The sequence below is a fragment of the Bison bison genome, unplaced genomic scaffold (genome assembly GCF_000754665.1).
Source record: "Bison bison bison isolate TAMUID 2011002044 unplaced genomic scaffold, Bison_UMD1.0 scf7180017864331, whole genome shotgun sequence".
Lineage (NCBI taxonomy): Eukaryota > Metazoa > Chordata > Mammalia > Artiodactyla > Bovidae > Bison > Bison bison.
In genome coordinates, this window is record NW_011494903.1 from 5,494,179 (window position 1) to 5,518,675 (window position 24,497).

Below are 24,497 nucleotides of genomic sequence, written 5' to 3' on the forward strand. Positions count from 1 at the left end.
CCACTGTTTCCCCATCTATTTCCCATGAAGTGATGGGACCAGATGCCATGATCTTCGTTTTCTGAATGTTGAGCTTTAAGCCAACTTTTTCACTCTGTTCCTCTTCACTTTCTGCCATAAGGGTGGTGTCATCTGCATATCTGAGGTTACTGATATTTCTCCTGGCAATCTTGATTCCAGCTTGTGCTTCTTCCAGTCCAGCGTTTCTCATGATGTACCCTGCATATAAGTTAAATAAGCATGGTGACAATATACAGCCTTGACACAACTTAGTAACTGAAAAACAGCAACAGACAGTTTTTAGTTTATTTTGTGTATGGTGTAAGAAAATGGTCTAGTTTTCTTCTTTAAAATGGAGCTGTCTAGTTTTCCCAACAGGAGAAGGCAATGGCACCCCACTCCAGTACTCTTGCCTGGAAAATCCAATGGATGGAGGAGCCTGGTAGGCTGCAGTCCATGGGGTCACTAAGAGTCGGACACGACTGAGCGACTTCACTTTCACTTTCCACTTTCATGCATTGGAGGAGGAAATGGCAACCCACTCCAGTGTTCTTGCCTGGAGATCCCATGGACGGACAAGCCTGGTGGGCTGCCATCTATGGGGTCGCACAGAGTCGAACACGACTGAAGCGACTTAGCAGCAGCAGCAGCAGTTTTCCCGACACTTTTTGCTGAAGAGACTATCTGAAACACAAAACAGAAACAGACTCATTGACACAGAGAACAAACCAGTGGTTGCCAGAAGAGAGGTGGGTGGGAGATGGGTAAAATAGGTGAAGGGGATTAAGAGGTACAAATTACCAATTGTAAAGATAAGTCAGTGATACAATGTACAGTGCAGGGAGAATAGTGAATAATGTTGTGTAGCTTTATATGGTGAGTAGTGTATAAAAATATTGAATTACTGTAGTATACATCTGAAGCTAATATAACATTGTAAGTCAATTATACTTCAATTAAAAAATCAGTAAAGTAAAGGTGAACTGTGTAAATAAAAGGGAAAGTTTTGTCTTGATGGCAGTTAACATTCCTCCCCATTCTAAAATTTGTGATGCAGTTTTCCTGAGCTTCTTAAAAGGTTAAATTGGTTAAGATACAAAATAAGTAAAAATTTATTCCTCTTTAAAAAAACCTCACCATTTAACTCGTATTGGATTCAATCCTCTTCTTTCATCTTTCATATTTGCATTCTTCCAATGCAAATATGAAAAACCTATGTAAAATTATTTATGGTATTTTGAAATAATCAGACTATAAAATTTGTAACCATTTTTTTGTGGTGTATGTTTTTCTATAGGTTGAACCTGTGGGTCCCATTGAACTGTCTTCTGGCCCTGAATCTGAAAAAACATTCCCTTCAAAAACCATTAGCATTTCTGAAGAAGGTTTGTGAGGGGTCCAGGGTGGGACTGAAGCCTTTCTTGGGAAGGATGTGTGTGCGCCAGAAATAGTCTTCTTATGTGAGCTGAAGCCATCGGTCCCCTTATTTTTAGATGAGGATTCATTTTGTGATAACATAATGGGCCCCCACCTCAGGCCAGTTTATTTCCTGAGAAGCTGATGCCGTGACCTCCGCTGGCCTTTGCCCCAGAATGAGGCAGTGTGGGCTGGACCGCGGTTATGTGACTCCGCACCACTGGCTGCGTGACCGCTGAGAATCACAGATCTTGTGCTGAGGTGGTGTCTGCCTGCGGTCATCAGAGGAGCCGGAACCTGAAGTTCAGGTTCAGTGGCCTGGCAACGGTGAAGTTATTAAGCTTTGGCATTTCTTATTTTAAGAATGAGAATTTGGGTATTTTTTTAAATGTCTACTATATCTATGATTGTTAGTATCTATATTCTTTCTTTCATTTAGTCTAGTCAGCAGTTTAATTTATTTTGCCAGAAAACGGGGTTTGGTTTATTGATTCTCTTTATTGTTTCTTAATGTTCTTTTTCACAAATTTCTACTCTTTAGCTTTATTATTTCTTCTGCTCTTGGAGGCTTACTTTGTGGGATTTTTCCTAACTTCATACTTTGTTTTTTTCTAATAAATGCATTTGAGGCTGAACGTGTTTATTCAAGGACCCAGATAAGGGTGCTGCTGTTATATCTTTTGGTGGTATTCAATTTATATTAAGATTTATTCTTCAGCTCGTAAAAAGACTTTTTAGCTTCCAAATATTATGGGGCTTGGGCTATATTTTTGTAATTTATTTCCATTTTCATTGTATTGTGATTAGATGAGTGTATGATAATATCATTCTTCAGTTCAGCTTAGTTGCTCAGTCGTGTCTGACTCTTTGTAACCCCATGGACTGCAGCACACCAGGCTTCCCTGTCCATCACCAACTCCCGGAGCCTGCTCAAATACATGTCCATTGAGTCGGTGGTGCCATCCAGCCATCTTATCCTCTGGCATCCCCTTCTCCTCCTGCCTTCAATCTTTCCCAGCATCAAGGTCTTTTCTAGTGAGTCAGTTCTTCGCATCAGGTGGCCAAAGTATTGAAGCTTCAGCTTCAGCATCAGTCCTTCCAATTTATATCACTCTTAGATATTTGTTAAAATTTTGGTTGAGGCTTAGGATATATAGTCAGTTTTTGTAAATATTCTATTTATTTGAAAAGAGTGAGCATTTTCTGTTTATGTAGGAGATGTGTGTGTGTGTAGTCACATACACATATATCATAGACAGACTTCTAAATTACACTGATCAGAAGGGCGCATTAAAAATTACCTGCAATGATTTGGAATTGTTTATTTCTCTTTGTAATTCTGTTAAATGTTTCTTTATGTACTTGTTTTTTTGTTGTTCAGTCACCAGCTCATGTCTGACTCTTTGCCACCCCATGGACTGCAGCATGCCAGGCATCCCTGTTCTTCTCTATCACGCAGAGTTAGCTCAGACTTGTGTCCATTGAGTTGATTATGCTAACCATCTCATCCTCTGTCGTCACCCCCTTCTCCTCCTGTCCTCAGTCTTTCCTAGTGTCAGGGTCTTTTCTAATGAGTCGGCTCTTCACATCAGGTGGCTAAACTTTCAGACTTCAGCTTCAGCATTAGTCCTTTCAGTGAATATTCAGTTTGATTTCATGGTTTGATCTCCTTGCTTTCCAAGGGACTCTCAAAGAGTCTTCTCCAGCACCATGATCAAAAGAGTCAATTCTTTGGCACTTAGCCTTCTTATATGCTCCAACTTTCATATCCATACATGACTGCTGGAAAAGCGATTGCTTTGACTATGCAGACCTTTGTCAGTAAAGTGATATCCCTGCTTTTGAATATGCTGTCTGGCTTTCTCATAGCTTTTCTTCCAAGGAGCAAGCATCTTTTAATTTCATGGCTGCAGTCACCATCTGCAGTAATTTTGGATCCCCCCAAAATAAAGGCTCTCACTGTTTCCATTGTTTCTCCATCTATTTGCCATGAAGTGTTGGGACCAGTTGCCATTATCTTAGTTTTCTGAATGTTGAGTTTTAAGCCAACTTTTTCACTCTCATCTTTCACTTTCATCAAGAGGCTCTTTAGTTCTTTGCTTTCTGCCATAAGGGTGGTGGTATCTGCATATCTGAGGTTATTGATATTTCTCCCGGCTATTGATTCCAGCTTGTGCTTCATCCAGCCTGACATTTCACATGATGCATTCTGCATATAAGTTAAATAAGCAGGGTGACAGTATACAGCCTTGATATACTCCTTTCCCATTTTGGAACCAGTTCTAACTGTTGCTTCTTGACCTGCATACAGGTTTTTCAGGGAGACAGATAAGGTGGTCTGGTTTTCCCATCTCTTTAAGAGTTTTCCACAGTTTGTTGTGATCCACAAAGTCAAAGACTTTAGTGTAGTCAATGAAGCAGAAATAGATATTTTCCTGGAAATCCTTTGCTTTTTCTATGATCCAGTGAATGTTGGCAACTTGATCTCTGGTTCCTCTGCCTTTTCTAAATCCAGCTTATACATCTGGAAGTTCTCATTTCACGTACTGTTGAAGCCTAGCATGAAGGATTTTGAGAATTGCCTTGCTAACACGTGAAATGAGTGCAACTGTTTGGTAGCTGGGACATTCTTTGGGATTGCCTTTCTTTGGGTTTGGAATAAAAACTGACCTTTTTCAGTCCTGTGGCCACTGCTGGCTTTTCCAAATTTGTTGACATATTGAGTGCATCGCTTTAACAATATCAGCTTTTAGGATTTGAAATATCTCAGCTGGAATTCCATCACCTCCACTGGTTTTGTTTGTACTAATGCTTCCTAAGGTTCATTTAACTTCACACTACAGGATGTCTGTCTCTAGGTGAGTGACCACAGCCTTGTGGTAATTCAAGTCATTAAGACCTTTTTTGTACAGTTCTTCTATGTATTCTATGCACCTCTTCTTAATCTCTTCTGCTTCTGTTAGGTCCTTAAAACTTCTGTCCTTTATCATGACCATCCTTGCATGAAATGTTCCCTCGGTATCTCCAGTTTTCTTGAAGAGATCTTTAGTTTTTCCCTTTGAGTTGTGTTCTATTATTTCTTTGCATTGTTCACTTAAAAAGGCTTTCTTACCTTTCCTAGCAATTCTTTGGAACTCTGCATTCAATTGGGTATATATTATGTGGTTCAGGCTATGGGTATATCTTATGTAGTTTAGGCTATGTTATAAAATGAATATAGTTAATGATGATTACTTTTCTTGAATTTTATCTGTTTTATCATTAAGTATACAGCCTTGACATACTCCTTTCCCGATTTGGAATCAGTCTGTTGTTTCATGTCTAGTTCTAACTGTAGCTTCTTGACCTGCATACAGATTTCTTAGGAGGCAGGTCAGGTGGTCTGGAATTCCCATCTTTTTTAAGAATATTCCAGTGTGTTGTGATCCACACAGTCAAAGGCTTTGGCATAGTCAATAAAGTAGAAGTAGATGTTTTTCTGGAACTCTCTTGCTTTTTCGATGATCCAGTGGATGTTGGCAATTTGATCTCTGGTTCCTCTGCCTTTTCTAAATCCAGCTTGAACATCTGGAAGTTCACAGTTCACGTACTTTTGAATCCTGGCTTGGAGAAGTTTGAGCATTACTTTGCTAGCGTGTGAGATGAGTACAATTGTGTGATAGTTTGAGCATTCTTTGGCATTGGCTTTCTTTGGGATTGGAATGAAAACTGACCTTCTCCAGTCCTGTGGCCACTGCTGAGTTTTCCAAATTTGCTGGCATATTCAGTGCAGCACTTTCCCAGCATCATCTTTTAGGATTTGAAATAGCTCAACTGGAATTCCATCACCTCCACTAGCTTTGTTCGTAGTGATGTCCTAAGGCCCACTTGACTTCACATTCCTGGATGTCTGGCTCCAGGTGAGTGATCACATCATCGTGGTTATCTGGGTCATGAAGATCTTTTTTGTACAGTTCTCTATGTATTCTTGCCACCTCTTCTTAATATCTTCTTCTTCTGTTAGGTCCATATCATTTCTGTCCTTTATTGTGCCCATCTTTGCATGAAATATTCACTTGGTATCTCTATAATTTTCTTGAAGAGATCTCTGGTCTTTCCCATTTTATTGTTTTCCTCTATTTTTTTGCATTGATCACTGAGGAAGGCTTTCTTATCTCTCCTTGCTGTTCTTTGGAACTCTGTATTCAAATGGATATATCTTTCCTTTTCTCCTTTGTCTTTAGCTTCTCTTCTTTTCTCAGCAATTTGTAACACCTCCTCAGACAACCATTTTGCCTTTTTTTATTCCTTTTTCTTGGGAATGGTTTTGATCACTGCCTCCTGTACAGTGTCACAAACCTCTGTCCATAGTTCTTCAGGCACTCTGTCTATCAGATCTAATCCCTTGAATCTGTTTGTCATTTTCATTGTATAATTGTAAGGGATTTGATTTAGGTTATACCTGAATGGTCTAGTGGTTTTCCCTACTTTCTTTAATTTAAGTCTGAATTTGGCAATCAGGAGTTCATGATCTGAGCCACAGTCAGCTCCTGGTCTTGTTTCTGACTGTATAAAGCTTCTCCATCTTTGACTGCAAAGAATATTATCAATCTGATTTTAGTATTGACCATCTGGTGATGTCCATGTGTAGAGTCTTCCCTTGTGTTGTTGGAAGAGTGTGTTTGCTATGACTAGTGTATTCTCTTGGCAAAACTCTTGTTAGCCTTTGACCTGCTTCGTTTTGTACTCCAAGGCCAGATTTGCCTGATTCTCCAGGTATCTTTTGACTTCCTACTTTTGCATTCCAGTTCCCTATAATGAAAAGAACATCTTTTTTGGGTATTAGTTCTAGAAGGTCTTATAGGTCTTCATAGAACCGTTCAACTTCGGCTTCTTCAGCGTTACTGGTCGGGGCATAGACTTGAATTACTATGATATTGAATGGTTTGCCTTGGAAATGAACAGAGATCATTTCTGTTGTTTTTGAGATTGCATCCAAGTACCTCATTTTGGACTCTTTTGTTGACTATGATGGCTACTCCATTTCTTCTAAGGGATTCTTGCCCACAGTAGTAAATATAATGGTCATCTGAGTTAAATTCACCCATTCCAAAAAGTTGGCTTAAAACTCAACATTCAGAAAACTGAGATCATGGCATCTGGTCCCATCACTTCATGGCAAATTGATGGGGAAACAATGGAAACAGTGAGAGACCTTATTTTTAGGGGCTCCAAAATCACTGCAGATGGTGACTGCAGCCAGGAAATTAAAAGATACTTGCTCCTTGGAAGAAAAGTTAGGACCAGCCTAGACAGCATATTAAAAAGCAGAGATATTACTTTGCCAACAAAGGTCCGTCTAGTCAAAGCTCTGGTTTTTCCAGTAGTCACGTATGTATGTGAGAGTTGGACTATAAAGAAAGCTGAGCACTGAAGAACTGATGCTTTTGAACTGTGGTGCCGTGAAGACTCTTGAGAGTCCCTTGGACTGCAAGAAGATCCAACCAGTCCATCCCAAAGGAGATCAGTCCTGGGTGTTCATTGGAAGAACTGATGTTGAAGCTGAAACTCCAATACTTTGGCCACCTCATGTGACGAGTTGACTCATTGGAAAAGACCCTAATGCTGGGAAGGATTGGGGGCAGGAGAAGAAGGGGATGACAGAGGATGAGATGGCTGGATGGCATCACCTACTCAATGGACATGGGTTTGTGTAGACTCTGGGAGTTGGTGATGGACAGGGAGGCCTGGCGTGCTGCGATTCATGGGGTCACAAAGAGTTGGACACGACTGAGCAACTGAACTGAACTGAACTGATGTTGGGAAAGATTGAGGTCAGGAGGAGAAGGGGACGACAGAGGATGAGATGGTTGGATGGCATCACCGACTTGATGGACATGAGTTTGAGTAAGTTCCTGGAGTTAGTGATGGACAGGGAAGCCTGGCGTGCTGCAGTCCACGGAGTCGCAAAGAGTTGGACACGATTGAGTGAAATATTATTAAGTAATGACTATCTTTATTCTCAATAATGTTGTTTAGGCTCAAAGTCAATTTTGTTGAATATGTCCATTTCTGTTTGCTTTTGCCTGGTATATCTTTTTTGATACTTTTTATTAAAAATGTTAATGGTAAGTTTCAGGCATAGTTCAGTAGAAGACAAAATAGTATAATTAACCTTCATGTTCCCAACAATCACCTTTACAAGTATCAACCCATGGCCAGTCCTGTTTTATATATCCCACCCACTCTTTCTACCTTTTCCTGAATTATTTTAAAGCAAATTCCAGACAGCACATTATTTTATCCATAAATATTTTAACATTCTCTAAAAGACAAGGTCTATTTTAAAAATAGTAGCAACATCATCACCTCTTTTTTTTAAAAAGTCTTGATACTGTCACGTACCTAATAAGTGTTCAGCTATTGCCAGTTGGCGCATTTTAAAAAATAGTGTATTTGGTCCAGTTGGAGTCCAGATAAGGTCCATACATGGCATTTGGTTGGTGGCTTATAATTCTCTTTTAATTTCTGGGTTCCTCTTTTTTTCTCTCTTTTTCCCCTTCTGGTTTATTGTTGAAGAAACTTGGTTGTTTGTCCTGAAGTATTTTTCAGGGTCTACATTTTGTTAATTGCGTCTCTGTGGTGTCATTTACGTTCTTCTGTTCCCTTTATTTCCTATCATTAGACATCCCTTTACTTTCAAGATGAGTGACTGTGTTATAGATGTGTTCAGCAAATATGGCTAGATTTCATTCTTCAAATAATTACATACTTTGTGTTTTAATTATAAGATATAAGCAGCTGTTTATTGTGATTACTGATACATTTGTGCTTGCTTCTATTATCTTATTTTGTGCTTCCTATTTACTCTCTCTTTTGTTTACTTTTTGTCCTTTTTTCTTTCCTTCTGTTGGATTGAGTTTTCTGTATCCACTCTTTCCCCCTGTATTTGTTCAGAAATTATATAGTCTATTTTTATTCCCTTAGGACATATTCTTCAATTTTCAACATTCAGAATTGAGTGTTGAGATGAATATATTTACCTCACAAGCAACATAAGGTCTTATGTTAGAGCTTTTAGCACTGGTATTCCAGGGGCTCAGTGGTAAAGAATCCGCCTGCTAATACAGGGGACACTGGAGATGCAGGTTCAGTCCTTGGCCAGGAAGATCCCCTGGAGGAGGAAATGCCAACCCACTCTAGTATTGCTGCCTGGAAAATTTCTTGGACAGAGGAACCTGGCTTGCTGCAGTCCATGGGTTTGCAAAGATTCGCACATGACTCTGCACACATACACACATGCCTCTTCACATCTTCTCTGATACTGTTTTCTAATATTTCAGATCTGTACCTTGTTTTTAACCTGCCCACTTAGTCTCCTTTGTCTTTTATTTTTATATGTCTGTACTAATTTGAATTTATCAGCATGTTTGCCAGTTTATTTCCCCTCAGTTGCTTCTTTTTTTCAAAGACATTGTAAACTGAATGATGTACATATGTAAAAAATAAGTATATTAGACAAAAACACAGGTTTCATCAAATAATACTTGTCGTCATTCCCCAAGGTGCAGTCTGGCATTTTCTCTTTTGTGCGGTTATTGCCAGAGTTGCTCCTTGCATCCACTTCGTTGAGGACTGTTTCCTTCCTCCTTCCTGTATTAGTTCTTTCAACTGGAGTCTGTCAGTAGCCAGCTCGCCCAGTCTTTGAGAATAGTTGTAATTTTACTGCAGTGTGTGAGATCAGAATGCTAGGTCGCTGCTTATCTTCCCTCAGTCTTTTAAGATATTATTCCATTTTTCCAGTGACATTTCTAATTGCTGAGTGTATAATACCCATGTGATGTCTAAATTGCTGTTGTTTTATCTCTGATCACTTTTACAGTTTTCATCTTTATTTTGGGTTTATTTTGCATGTTGAAACGGTGTGTCTAGGTGTATAATTCCTTTTATTTATTCTATATGGGAGTAGGGATGGCTTGTTAATTTGCAGTTTTAACACTGGGAAGTCTTACCTGGTTTCTTTTGGAGTACTGCTTTTTCTAAAGCTCTTGTTAGAGGTGTGCTGGGACTTCTCAGTCTACTCCCTGTCTCCTAACCACCCTCAGGGTCTCCCTTTGCTCTCAGTGATGTGCTCCAGGATATTTCCTCAGAACTCTTTCTCTTAGTCTACTCATTCTCTCTACTGCTGTGTCTTCTTTGCTGTAGGATTTTAATTTTGGTGACTACATTCTTAATGTCCAGAAGATTTCTTTCTTTTTCAAATCTCTCTGTTCTTTGGATGTACTGTCCTTTTCTTTTACTGTGGTTTCTATACCTTATTTTATCAGTTTAATCATTTTAGTAATATTTTATGCCCTTTCAGATTATTTTATTTTGTGTCTGCATATTTTCAATTGTCAGATGTGTATACTGATGCTCTGGGCTGCTTATTCTTTTGTGTGAGTTGTAATTTTTTATACGGAGCTTATTTAGGGGGTAGTTCTGCTAGGTTGTGTATGTTTTTCTTTGGCATGATTTTGTTATTTTCTTCTTGCTGTTACTGAAGTAGAAAAAAATGGGGACATGGTTTTATGATCATTTTTTTGGCTTGGAGTTGCTGTACCACATAGATAGTGTAAATTCAGATCCCACACCTGCCTGTAGTATAGCAAGACAGGGGTGGGTGTCTGTTTTCTGAGTTAACTTTTGTTTTTTTCCCATCCACTACCCAGGGAGATAAAAAAGTTTGCTGTTTCTCTAGGGCAGAATTTTTCTTATCCCCACTTTATGGACAGAATTGTCCTTCAGCATTCTCACTTCCTCTCACTGTCTGTAGGAACCAGGTCTCCTGTTCCTCCTCGGGCTATACCAGCAGCATTGTCCATTTAGTGCCCAGATTTGAATTCCTTTTTATTTTACGACACCAGGAGACTTATTTTATTTACAAGTTTGATTGGTTGCGTATGCTTTTTTTTAATTCACCATTTCTTCTGTGTTTTATACAGGTAATGGGCCTATTCACTGCAGCTCCATCTGTTGTGTTTTCTGAAGTTGATAATAAATTTAGTAGTAGATAATAAATTTTCTTACTATGAGACAGTTTAAACTTAATACTGTATTAAATTATTTTATCATGCAGTAAGAAAGTTACCAGAATAATGTCTTTTCCATGTGGTTTTTTTCCCATTATCATTATTTTCTTTTTATTGTAATATATGTTCTCTGGATTAATGCACTTCCTGACTTATATGAATAAAGAAGATCAGAGGGACAAAGAAGAGATTTCAGTAACAGAAACTTACCCTCGACAGAAGACCTTTGTGCTTCCTTCGGCTCATTCAGCCGTCAGCCTTTCCAGTGACCAGAATGTGTCTGCTCTTGGTATTGTTCTTAACTTTTTTTCCTTTACTCTTATTTTCCAAGATACTGTTACTGAAGAGTACTTACTTTACTGGGAATATAGTTGTGAAGGATTTGTGAAGCTATTGCAATATTCATAAGTTTCAGGGAAAAGAAAGTTAAAAATTGTGCCATGAACATGAAGTACTACATTATCGTGTCACTTTCATAAGATACTCTACAAGATGTGTTATGCTGCCGCTACTGTTAAGTCACTTCAGTCGTGTCTGACTCTGTGGGCAACTCTTATTGACCTCATGGACTGCAGCCCACCAGGCTCCTCCGTCCATGGGATTTTCCAGGAAAGAGTACTGGAGTGGGGTGCCATTGCCTTCTCCACAAGATGTGTCATATCTCTGTGTAATTCAGGCTTCTCTGTCCATGGGATTCTCCAGGCAAGCATACTAGAGTAGTTGCCATGCCCTTCTCCAGGGGATCTTCCCGACCCAGGGCTCAAACCCAAGTTGGGTTCTTTACCACGAGCGCCACCTGGAAAGCCCCGTTAAATACATAGCAACTGAAACATTACAGTATTACACTGGTATATAATACTATACTACTATACTGTTTGATTTGTATAAAAATTGAGGAATTAAAACTCTGTCAATTTTAAGAGTTTTGATTTGGAAACAAAATAATGACTGTGACTTTGTGGGCCTCTTCCACATGCCAGACATCACTGTTTTATGTGTGTTGACCCTGGTGTAAGCCTGACCTGTGATCTAGCTACCATTCTCCCATTTTACAGTTGAGAATATTGAGGCTTAGAGAAATTCAGGGCCATTGTTCATTCTATTTCTTTTAGAGCTGATAGTTCAAAATGCTATTCCTTAGTCTTAAGTGATATTTTGTGTCATAGTAATAGCAGGGCATACTACGTATCATAGTTGGAACTCTAATGGTGGCCTTGAAATACCTTTTTTGCCCTCAGATACTTATGGTCAATAAGGGTGATTTTATTGAATGCTTGCAATATGTTTTATTACCATTATTAAAGTTATATAAGCAGTTAGAAATGCTATTTTTAAATGGCATTGCTGTTATTTAAATAAAAACTATTAAGCTGTTTTTAAGCTTTGTATTTTTTCTCTAAACTCTTTCTAGATTCTGTTCATATTTCAGTCATCATCATATGGAGATAATCATTTTTATTCACTGAGTTGTTGTGAAGATTAATTACTGTATATAAAGCATTTAGCTGAGAATCTGTTTGATTCCTATAGGTTCTTGCTCACCAGTATCTTTCCTCTTATGGAAGGGAGAATTGAGAAATGTAGTTAAAGAGGCCTTAGTGGATTCTGATTGTATCTGAGAAGTTTAAACTACATTTGGTACTTGGGAATCACTGACAAATTTTGAGCAGGAGAGGTTTGGAAGAAGACTAGGATGGAGGTCTAGGTCAGTTAGTGAACTTTTAAATTAATGTGACCTGGGCAGTGATGAGGGTCTGGGCAGTGTTGTGGGAAAGGAGAAGAAATGAGACATTCTGAACAGGCAGCTGATGGCTTAAAGCTCAACATTCAGAAAACTAAGATCATGGCATCCGGTCCCATCACTTCATGGCGAATAGATGGGGAAACGTGGAAACAGTGGCAGACTTTATTTTCTCCAAAATCACTGCAGATGGTGATTGTAGTCATGAAATTAAAAGACCCTTACTGCTTGGAAGGAAGGTTATGACCAACCTAGAGAGCATATTAAAAAGCAGAGACATTACTTTGCCAACAAAGGTCCGTCTAGTCAAGGCTATGGTTTTTCCAGTGGTCATGTATGGATGTGAGCATTGGACTATAAAGAAAGCTGAGCGCAGAAGAATGGATGCTTTTGAACTGTGGTGTTGGAGAAGACTCTTGAGAGTCCCTTGGACTGCAAGGAAATCCAATCAGTCCATCCTAAAGGAGATCAGTCCTGGGTGTTCATTGGAAGGACTGATGTTGAAGTTGAAACTCCAATACTTTGTCCACCTGATGTGAAGAGCTGACTCATTGGAAAAGACCCTGATGCTGGGAAAGATTGAGGGCAGGAGGAGAAGGGGACGACAGAGGATGAGATGGCTGGATGGCATCACTGACTCCATGGACATGAGTTTGGGTAAAGTCTGGGAGTTGGTGATGGACTAGGAGCCTGGCATGCTGCGGTTCACGGTGTCGCAAAGAGTCGGAAATGACTGAGCGACTGAACTGAACTGATACTCACTGACTAAGTGGATGGCATGGGTGGAGAAGGAGAACGCAAATGGCTGGTTAGCATTGTCAGACTAAGAGCAAGGATATCACCAGGTCTTAATGTCAAACTCTTAGAGCACCTTCAACCAGATGTAGCATTTCAGGCGATATTCATATCATATTTAGGACCTAGCTTTTGATAAGCAATTAGAGCTTGCTGAGAGGTTTAGGCTAAAAAACAGAAGAGCCTATTCCCTAATTATATAGTTAATATTGATGGAAAATGGGGAAATGCTTAGGACCAGCCTGAGAAATGTCATCCATCAGAGAGCAGGAGGAGCCCACCGTACCCAGTGAGGGAAGCGGATGAGCAGCCTCTGGTGAAGAGACTTTCAAGAAATAGTGAATCCCTGACAGTTTCACAGGCCACCAGAAAGTTAAGGAAGAAGACTGAGTTTTTTTGAGCACTTTAAGACCTATCTAATAAGTGAAGTCAATGATCAGGCTGAGTGCACTGTTTGGCACTTTTTCAGAAAGGAACTGTGACTGTCAAGGAATGAAGCTCATCTGTTGTGTGTGTTAGTAAATTATAAAGGCCATCCCAAAGAAAAAATCCAAGGTGGTTTGAAAATGAAGGATAGAATCTTCCTGTGTTACTACTTTTAAAAGTTGTCATTTGACTATAACACTTTTCTGCCTTTTGATAAAAGGAATCATTTTATCAAAATCGTTCATTTCTTAGATCTTTTATATCTGATTAGTCTATACTTAGGGTTTCCCTGGTGTCACGGGGTAGAGAGTCGGTCTGCTGCTACAGTAGATGCAGGCTCAATCCCTGGTCAGGAAGATTCCCAGGAGAAGGAAATGGCACCCCACTCCAGTATTCTTGCCTGGGAAATCCCATGGACAGAGGAGCCTGGGTGGGGGGTTACAGTTCTTGGGGTCAGACATGACTTAGCAACTATATAAACAAGTCTATACTTACACCATTATTGAAGAACTCACAAATGACCAGACTCAGAGACCAAAGATAATGTGAAATTCTTGATGTGAGGATTAAAAAACAAAAAATGTGCTTAAGAAAGCAAAATTATTTGATATTAAAAACATGGGGATGTCTCAGTCATAGAGGCAAGGTGGGTTTATCTTAGTATTAGAAAATCTTAAGGAAATATTTTTGAGAAGAGACGTCAGGACACTTTTCTCTCTGTTAACTCAGTTCTCTTTGAGGGTTAAACACAGAAAGCTGAAAAGGCTATGTTTTGCTCTAAAGACATGTTATTAATACTGGACAAGGTTTAAAAATCATCCTTTGAGTCATGTTCTTCCATGTAAAGGCCTTTGGGATTAAATTAGATGTTTTCTACACAGTATTCCCTTCAGATCATCAAAAGTTTTTTTGTTTTCTTTTCTTTTTAAAAAGTAAATCACACTCCAGTATTCTAAACCGTGTATGAAGCAAAGTAGATTATACCTCCTAACATGTATTGTTCAGAGTGCTCTGGATAGACAAGTAATCTTAAAATGTGGACACTATTCACCACCAAATATAGGTTTAAAAATATTTCAGTTTGTGGACATATAATTTCTAGATCAGGCTAATAATTTAAAATAGGAAAAAATAACTGACCTGAAATTTTAATTCATAGTAATGTTTCTTTTTTTTTAAGGTGTGAACAACAGTGATGAATTATTTGAAAGGTAACTATCTTAATTCATAGTTTTACTTGCAGTTAGGTACAAATCATATGTTCTGGAAATTTTGTTGTTCATATGTATGTAAACTTTACACTAAATATTTTTTGTGGATTAAAGGAATGTAATTCCCATTGGGAATGGGATCTTTTAAGAAACTGATGATTGTTATGTTGTATCTCACTGTTTTAGAGTAGGTAGGTAGAGTATCTGCTGCATTTTCTTTTACTGCATATGTATTAAATTGCAATAGGCAGGACAGATTAGAAGCTGTCTTCGAGGCCTTACGTTTGCTCCTTTGAGAGTACATATGAAGTTGTCAATTACTGATGATTATGCTTTTCCACTGAGGATTAATGAGATTAAAGCAATAGAATGAAATTAGTTATATGCTTATCATTTTTGTGTTCATTTATGCTCTTGAAGAGCGTAGTTTTAAATGCTTATTTTTGCTTAATGTAAGTAAGTTGTGGATACTGATTTATATTTCTCATATTGCATTTGGGAATGAAGTGCTTCGGTAGATCCACTCCAGATGAGTGAACTGACTGATATTGCAGACATTATCAATGACCTTATAACAAAAGATGGAGTTTCCAGTGAAGAGCTCGGCCTAACAGAGCAACAGGCTAGGAGCATCTCCAGGTAATCATTGAATAATTCATTTTTAACCTGTTTAAAATGTTTGTGGTTTAAGAGTATTTTAAAAAATGACCATTTTTGGTGATTTTTTAGGAAACAGATTCAAAGCTTACATAGATTTTTTTTCTCTGTTAATAGATTTTGTGATGTTTGTGTGTCATTCCTCCCCTTCCTCCAACAATCATAGACTGGCTTCTGTAACTAATACAGCACGTCTGTATCCTGAGTTTTCTGAAGGTCTCATCGCTCTGAGTACAACATAAATATAATCCTGTTTCTTCTTAAAGTAATTAATAATTTAGTTCATAGTACTGTACCCTAGACATGAACCTTTAGAATACATTTTAAATAGCTTTTCTTGGAACATTATGTTAAAATGTTTTTCCTTGTTGCCTTTCCTGGGCCATGAACTGGTTTTTGATAGAATAAAGGCTGCCTCTTCTATTGATGCTTCCTTGGGATACATACACCTTTTGGCTTATTGATTCATTGGGGGTTGGCTGGATAGGGTACTCTCTGCCTGGTGCATCCCAAGAGTCCAGACTCCCAGAAGAAAAGCAGGTGTCTAGTGTGAAACCACACTGTCTCTGTCCATAACCCGTCTTCACGTTAGGATGGTGTCTTCTTCCCACGCTGCGTGTTTGAGTCGGCCCTGAATCGCTGTCTCACACCACCTTGTTTCTTGGGCCACTGTTAGTGCTGTTTGTGTAGAAGCCAGGATGGGATTAGATGTACAAAAGCTGTATCGAGAAAATTCCTGAGAGGAAGAAGATCAGAAGTGAGGCATCAGACCACAGTGCAAGTCTGGCCCCTCCCTGTGGAGGAGAGAAGGCTGAGTTAGTTAAGTCCAGAGTACAGTGTGGTTCTAGGAAAGCTTCAGCTGGGTCAGTGGTGAGACATCAAGCCAGAGTCAACTTCAGAGGAGTCCTGTCTCTTATAGGTCGGGGCCAGCCACAGCATCCCTGCCATGCTCCTCATTAGCTCAGGTTGGACCCTGGGAAGTACAGCCTGAGCAGGAACCTGAGGCCAGATCCGGGTCCAGGAGGGCTGCAGTTTAGAGGTCATCTCTGTGTAATAAGTTTTGGAAGTGATTGAGATGGTCCAGGAATAGATCGATGAAGAAATCCAGAACCTTTAGAAACATTCATATTGGTGGTGAGCAGAGAAGAAGGATGCCCAGTATAAGAGGCTGTGTTGTGTTTTGAGAGTGAGAAAAAGACCCAGGTAAGAGAGAGTTTAAAGCAGAAAGGAGAAGCCAGTTGCACCAGATACTATAGAGAAGTCCAGTAGGAGGAAGACTGAAGAGGCTCTTGGTGACCTGAGATTTTTGTCAGTGGATTTCAGGAGACAGGTTGGAGCAAATTGACTAGACATCAAAGCATATGACTGGAGTGGGTAGCCATTCCCTTCTCCAGGGGATCTTCCCAATCCAGAGATCCAACCCAGGTCTCCCACATTGCAGGCGGATTCTTTACCATCTGAGCCACCAGGAAAACCCAAAAGAATACTGGAGTGGGATGTCATGCCCTCCTCCAGGGGATCTTCCCAACCCAAGGACTGAACCCAGGTTTCCTGCATTGCAGACAGATTCTTTACTGTCTGAGCCACCAGGGAAGCCCATATGTATGCATGTATTCCCTCTCTCTGGAGCCTCTCTCCCACCCCTTCCCCCCCACCAACCCCGATTCCACCCCTCTGGGTCATCCCAGGGCACTGAGCTGAGCTCCCTGTGCTGTACAGCAGTCTCCCACCAGCTGTCCGACATACTCATGGTGGTGTGTATCCATCAGTGCTGCTTTCGCAATTCATCTTAATCTCTCCTTCCCCAGCTGTGTCCACAGTTCCATTCCCCACACTGGTACCTCTGTTCCTGACCTGCAAATATGTTCATCAGCACCATTTTTCTAGACTTCACATATATTCATTAATATACAATGTTTGTTTCTCACTTTCTGACTTACTCTGTATGACAAGGCTCTGGATCCATTCACATCACTACAACTGACTCAATTCCTTTATATCTGACTGAGTAATATCCCATGGTGGAGAAGGCAATGGCACCCCACTCCAGTACTCTTGCCTGAAAAATCCCATGGATGGAGGAGCCTAGTAGGCTGCAGTCTATGGGGTCGCTAAGAGTCGGACACAACTGAGCGACTTCACTTTCACTTTTCACTTTCATGCATTGGAGAAGGAAATGGCAACCCACTCCAGTGTTCTTGCCTGGAGAATCCCAGGGACGGGGGAGCCTGGTGGGCTGCCGTCTAAGGGGTCGCACAGTCGGACACGACTGAAGCGACTTAGCAGCAGTAGCAGCAGCAGCAATATCCCATTGTATGTATGTACCACATCTTCTTTATCCATTCATCTATCAGTGGACATTCAAGTTGCTTCCATGTCCTGGCAGTTGTAAATAGTGCTGCAGTGAACACTGGGGTACGTGTACTATCTCCATAACAAATTTAAAATCAAGTGATGCACTGCTGGTTAAATTTCTCAGGATGCAGCATCCCTCTGGTAGACGTCCACAAAGAACTGAGAAGGAGAGAAGAGAGATTCAAGTCTGGATGAAAAGAAAACGAAAAGAAAGAATGGCAGAGTACTTAAATCAGCTGGCAGAGAAGAGAGGGCAAGAACACGATCCTTTCTGCCCCAGGAATAACCCAGTAAGTCTGCAGTATCAAGGGTAATGGAATTATCACAGAATATGCATAACTTTTTCCTGGCAGGTATTCAAGAGAAGGATGAACATAATTCAGAATCATTTATTATTTGATAGAAAAGTCAGCATTTTACTTAAGTCAGGGAAAATTAAGAAATTACCTTAACAAAATGTAGCAAGGGACTATAAACCATGTTTGATTAAACTGTCTTAAATATTTTTTCTCCATGAGGCTAATCATGGCTCTAACATTTTAACCATTGAATGAAGAGATCAAGGGATTGGGCGACCAACTGAAGTCACTCCCTTAATTTTCAATGAAAGTCAGTTGCAGTCGAACAACTTGATTATGTATGTAGTAAAGGCGTTTTAAAAATCAGTTTTCTCTCTGTAAGTTGTCTACAAGAAAACCTTTTTAAAGTATGGTCCAGTCGTGTGCCAACAGAGCAGTGGCACTTCTGTGTGTGTAAAGCTTTCCTTTAAACTGTCAGCTTTTGTTTACCGAGTCCTGACTATGGATATCACCATGGCTAGGTCAGAAGTGTTCTGCTTCAGAACATGAAATAAGGCAGTATTACTTGGATGATTATATAACTATGAAAGTCACATTTACATTACATTTGGATTATAGTGTATCTTTTACTTTGTAATCTGAAATAAATATGATACTTTATTTTTTTCACCATCATTAGGGAAACACATTTTATAAAATAAGTGAATCTTCCAAGAAAGATTATCACATTTAAGCACCAAATGTGCAAAAGTAGGTGAACTATTACTTAATGTCATTTATTTACCTGTGTCTGGAGAAGGCATGCTAACATTAGACGACATTTTGTTGATAGCTCTGGAGACATGATAATGACCTTCAGAGCTTGAAGACCAGAATCTTACAGTGTGTGTGTATATGTGTATTCTTCCACCCCATGGAGGGTGAGTTCCCATATCACCCTCCCATCAGCCAAACAGATACCCCAGATGGTTAGAATTATATCCAAATTTAGAATAAATTAACTCTGAGGGTGTTGGGACTGTTTTGTTCTTAGACTTTGTGACATCTCCTTCAGTATTGCAGGTAAATTTTTAGTTTCTATTTGGGTAAAGATATGGAACTAGTGAGGGATTAATGTAATTTAAAATTTACATTTTTATTAGAAATCAATAAAACATTGCGTTTATTATTGACTACTATATAGGACCTTGAGAAAGTGAATTCACTTCTCTGTGTATGTTTTTATATACACAGTCATCCCTGTGAAAGGACTTACCCTCATTAGTAATTCAACAGTAACTCAGTATTTCGGAATAAGACATATTTATAGCTGATGTTGGCCAGTTTATCTTGTGTCGCATGCATTTTGAAGACTTTACAAGTCACAATAAACCTACTGTAGTAGGTTTCTGGCAAACATTTTAAAACATTAAAATGATGGTTTTGAATGCCTCACTCATTTCTGCTTTTATCAACCAAGCTCTTGGTGAGATTAATCACAAGACAGAGTACCAAGTATAGGTGTCTCCATCCTGAAATGTGCCTGTTCTCCATTTTAAGTTGCAGCTGATAAGGATCTCTCCTTTTGAGAAAATATATGAATTTAGCTGCTAAAATAGACTTTGTACTCTATTTATTAAATTGGATTTTATTTTAATTACATGATGCTTTAACATTTTCATGTTTTGGGCTGGAGTAGGCAAGATTCATCAAATATGACAATGTTTTATACTGTTCCTAAATAGCAAAATTATATTTTAGCTTCCTATTAAAATTTATTAGTAGAATTTTCATGTTTTCCGTGGATTGTAATTGTTTAATTATTTGAACTGAATGGTAATGAACTAACTGGTTATTTCTTGTGCAGTTTTACATGACTTCAAGGGAAATCAGGCTGAGACAAAAGATGAAGCATGAAAAAGACAGGTGAGTTTGGTAGTTACACCCTGATCATTCTCTCTCACTCACTTGAGACCATAGATAATGCCTTAGGCATTCCAGTTTTCATAGTAGTCCCTTTTTGTTGATAAATAGAAAAGTACGGGAGATAACTGCAGGGAAAATAATTAGATTCCACTATCCTTTTTAGGAATTTGCTTTCAAATGTTGTTTATTCCATTCAATTTTTGTAACTTATTTCTGAAATCCCTCTCCCTCTCCCAATCCAAATATGTGTGTGCGTTTTTTAAGCACCCCACTGCTGCCTCTGCTAAGTCGCTTCAGTCGTGTCCAACTCTGTGCGACCCCATAGACAGCAGCCCGCCAGGCTCCCCCATCCCTGGGATTCTCCAGGCAAGAACACCGGAGTGGGTTGCCATATCCTTCTCCAATGCATGAAAGTGAAAGGTGAAAGTGAAGTTGCTCAGTCGTGTCTGACTCTTAGCGACCCCATGGATTGCAGCCTACCAGGTGCCTTTAATAATACCTCCTAATGGTTTTCAGAAATCTGACATTTGAATTTGCATTGAACTGCATTGAAGAAAATCAGTACTAGGTGGTCTTCAAACACCGTGTTCCCTCTAGAAATATGAAGTGAAAGGGACTCTCTTACTAAATGTTATTTAATTTTTTATTTTAAAGATTGCTACTCTCAGACCATTATAGTCGTCGAATCTCACAAGCATACACTCTGATGAATGAACTGTTATCTGAATCAGTACAACTTCCAGCAGCTGCTCAGAAACCATTGCCTAACAGAAAAGCTCACATTCCCAGAAGGCAACTCTCTCCTTCTCCAAGAGGGTAAGACGAGGTTTGGCGTGTCATTTGGCAAGATAACGCCAGGCGTGATAGTGTGGAGCACCGTTGTGACTCGGGTTCAGTGTGTTTGCTCTGAAATGTGGTGATAAAGTGAAGGGGAACCGTGCCATCATTAGTTTTCATCAGTTTATAGAATCACCAAGGAAAAGGACAAAAATGGCATTAAATATCTAATTAAGACATAGCAAAGCACTTCTGAGTGCCTAATACAGTCTTTATATCCATTCAATCCTGTTTTCTTCCTTTCTGTAGTTTTTGTGACATTCCTTCTGTAATTTGCCTCCTAGCTGCTCTCCCTGTTTCTCCAGTTGGTTCCACCCTTGTAGGAAAACGATGGTCCTCATCAGCTTACTGCTTCTTCTGCTGTCCCCTCCGAATTATTGCCGATTCAGTTGTAGATACTGTCATGTTTCTTAAATTAATGACCTGCAGTCAGTTTGGATATGAGTTCAGTAGGCAAGGATTAATTAAACATGGATGCTAAAGAAAAGCACCCAAGAGTAAAGTTTCTCATATGGCACACAAACACAAAATTTGTTAGTGACACATAAGGAGGAAATGAACTAGCAGTTTAATGTTGTTAAAAATTACCACCTTTGACAAAATAACTGATTAGGTTTGTAAACATGATCTCGTAACTTAAGAACCTAGAGGAAATGCTACCCAACGCAAACCTAGATGTAATCATATTACTTGTGTGTAATTTGAGGTGTAATCAAAATAGTAGAGATTCTCTTTGAATATTTCTTAGAATAATGCACACTATTTAATACATAAATAACTGGCAAATGTATACAGCCTTTGAAATGATTAGAGAGATAATAAAAACCAATTTCTTTGGGGAAAAAATGAGTAAACTTTGAAGTATAAGTTACTATATACTAAATGACCACTGAGGTGCAGAATAAGCCAAGTCAAATGAATGCATTAATCTGAGCTGAAATTTGGATTTTTGAAATATATCACTGATAGAAGAGTCTAGAATATAATTATGTGATTTCTACTTCAGAGAGAATCGACATGGTCACAATTTCCCAATATACAGACCTGGAAAAGTCAGACATACATCCACCAAACCAAGTTATACCCAAAAGGGGAGACCTTTTGGGCAATCTCAAGGCTCACCTTGGCCACGTGGTAAGATTGAGAGCTTTCTTTTATCTTGTGTAATTTGGACCTATTCTTTCTTGGTTCCAGAGTTGTGTTTTCATTAGTGAAAAGTTTTAAATCTCAGTTAAAAGCAGTTCCCATTTCAACAGAATGCAAGAGATTGATGAAGACTTAGCTGTACTGGAATTTTGTTCTATTACTTTGAAATGGGAAGACCCTAGGAATCTTCATAAACTAATGGCCTTTAATTCTGTGTGATATGACTTATTTGGGAATCAGTTTCTTTGATGTGTCTGGTTAAAGAGGTAGGCATTTTTACAATCAACTTCTAATAGATTACAGGATGGATATATCAAAGAGGAAGAATAGAAGAGGCTCAGATGGAAATAATGTTTTTACCATTTTTGAATATTCTTTTCCATATTTAAACATATAGTATCTGTTATTTACTTATTGGTGGGCTTCCCTGGTAGCTCAGCTGGTAAAGAATCTGCCTGCAATGCAGGAGACCTGGGTTCGATCCCTGGGTTGGTAAGATCCCCTGGAGAAGGGAAAGACTACCCACTCCAGTGTCCTGGCCTGGACTAGCCATCCTTTAATTAATTTTGCCATATTTGGGTTTTTGTTACTAAAGTAAAACATATTTATTTGTTTAAAAATGTATAATTATAGCTAACATGTAGTATAAATATATACAGCTAAGACTGTATAATAATAACTAGTGAGCCAGGTTCTGTTTAATTATTAGAATTACAACTCTGTTAGAAAGGTAGTACTGTGTTCCCATTTTAAGCATCAGAAAGCTAAGGCAGAGAAAGTTGAAATAACTCCCCAAGATCAGATATCTAGGAAGTGGTAGAGTCTGTATTCAAACCCAGTCAGGGCCACATCTAAAACGTGACCTTTAGTATGCTGCCTCAGTTGAGAAAATTGGAGTTTCCATAAATCACAGTCCTTTAGATAAAATTTTATAATTTTGTTAACTCTTGATTTTGGTTGACAGATTACAATAAGAAAACTGTTCTTTTTAAAACTAGAATTTCAAAATAGTAACCTTTAAAAACTTTTTTTAAAAATTTTATACCTTATACATTTACAAAAATTAAATATCCAAAATTGGAGAGGATTTTAAACTTGAATCATGGTTTCTTAATGTCATATGGAAGAGTCTTGGCTTATGTGGAAATACGTCTTTTTTCTTGGACCTGTCCAGTGTTAGGCTTGTATTGTTACGTTGCACTTGACTGGGCTGAGACCTCGGCCCCCTATGGACCCATTACGTGCCCCCCTTCTTGCTGAGCTATGCTTGAGAAGGTGTTCCTGCTGCTGAGGCGCACAGAAGTCCTCAGTAACCCCCAGCCTGTGCAGATAAGTCCAGACCCTCTCCCTAGCCTGCAAGGTGTCTTCCCCATCGGTTTTCCTTAGCCTCCTTCCTCCATAACATCCAGATAACCCACGACACTTGCAGGCTTGTTTTCCAAACACATGCTGTGTGCTCCCATTCCAGCACTCAAATTTCCCCTTATTACCATAATGATACCCTTCCAGTGTCTTGGAAGACATCCCTAATTTCAGTTATTTAGCTGTTCTAACCTGATGTAATGATTTTAACATCTATGTTTTCATTTTTAAATTGGCTAATACGTAACTTGCACAGTGGTGTGAGCAGTAGAGACAAATAGTAGTAGCATTGGGGGGGACCTCCCAAAGGTGGCTCCGTGGGAAAGAACCTGCCTGCCAGTGCAGGAGGTGTGGGTTTGATCCCTGGATCGGGAAGATCCCCTGAAGGAGGAAATGGCAACCCACTCCAGTATTCTTGCTGGGATGATCCCATGGACAGAGGAGCCTGGTGGGCTGTAGTCTGTGTGGTCACAAAGAATTGGATATGACTGAGCAACTGAGCTCAGTAGCACAGTAGCTCTGGTAACAAATCAGGTTTTTTTATTTGTTCTCTGAATCCTCAATCCAATGTTTCTGCCCCTTCTGAGGCACTACTGCAACGGGCCTTATGTCGTAGTTATGTATAAAGTTGGTTTTGTCCCATTATAGACTAAATGTTTTGAGGGTAGCAAGACTCTCTTCATCTTGTGGTGGTGGTGGTATTCAGTAGCTAAGTCATGTCCTACTCTTTGCAAACCCATGGACTGCTACACGCCAGGCTTCCCTGTCCTTCACTATCTCCTGGAGTTTGCTCAAACTCATGTCCATTTTGTCGATGATACCATCTCACCATCTCATCCTCAGGCACCCCCTTCTCTTCCTGCCCTCGGTCTTTCCCAGCATCAGGGTGTTTTCCAGTGAGTCATCTCTTCAAATAAGGTAGCTACCTTATTGGAGCTTTAGCATCAGTCTTTCCAATGAATATTCAAGGTTGATTTTCTTTAGGATTGACAGGTTTGATCTCCTTGGTGTCCAAGGGACTCTCAAGAGTCTTCTCCAGCACCACAGTTTAAAAGCATCAGTTCTTTGGTGCTCAGTCTTCTTTATGATCTCTTACATCCATACATGATTACTGGAAAAACCATAGCTTTGACTCTATGGACCTTTATCAGCAAAGTGATGTCTTTGCTTTTTAATATGCTGTCTAGGTTTGTCATAGTTTTCCTTACAAGGAGCAAGCATCTTTTATTTTCACGACTGCAGTCACCATCTGCAGTGATTTGGGAACCCAAGAAAATAAAATCTGTCACCGTTTCCA

At 39.3% G+C, this 24,497-nt stretch overlaps 1 protein-coding gene across 7 annotated transcripts in view; it reads left to right on the top strand.

Moving 5' to 3' along the window:
* LOC104998547 (chromosome unknown open reading frame, human C5orf42) overlaps window positions 1–24,497 on the top strand; it is a 107,714-nt gene that overhangs the window by 74,630 nt on the left and 8,587 nt on the right. For 3 of the 7 annotated variants that reach the window (XM_010853763.1, XM_010853766.1, XM_010853764.1), the window contains exons 44-51: window positions 1,298–1,385; window positions 10,633–10,755; window positions 14,609–14,639; window positions 15,147–15,278; window positions 17,776–17,941; window positions 19,797–19,855; window positions 20,510–20,671; window positions 21,699–21,826. In XM_010853763.1, coding sequence (XP_010852065.1) covers window positions 1,298–1,385; window positions 10,633–10,755; window positions 14,609–14,639; window positions 15,147–15,278; window positions 17,776–17,941; window positions 19,797–19,855; window positions 20,510–20,671; window positions 21,699–21,826 — 889 coding nt within the window. Of the gene's footprint in view, window positions 1–1,297; window positions 2,282–10,605; window positions 10,756–14,608; window positions 14,640–15,146; window positions 15,279–17,775; window positions 17,942–19,796; window positions 19,856–20,509; window positions 20,672–21,698; window positions 21,827–24,497 lie in introns of those variants that run through there. The other 4 variants (XM_010853765.1, XM_010853769.1, XM_010853767.1 and 1 more) reach the window with 4 other exon arrangements.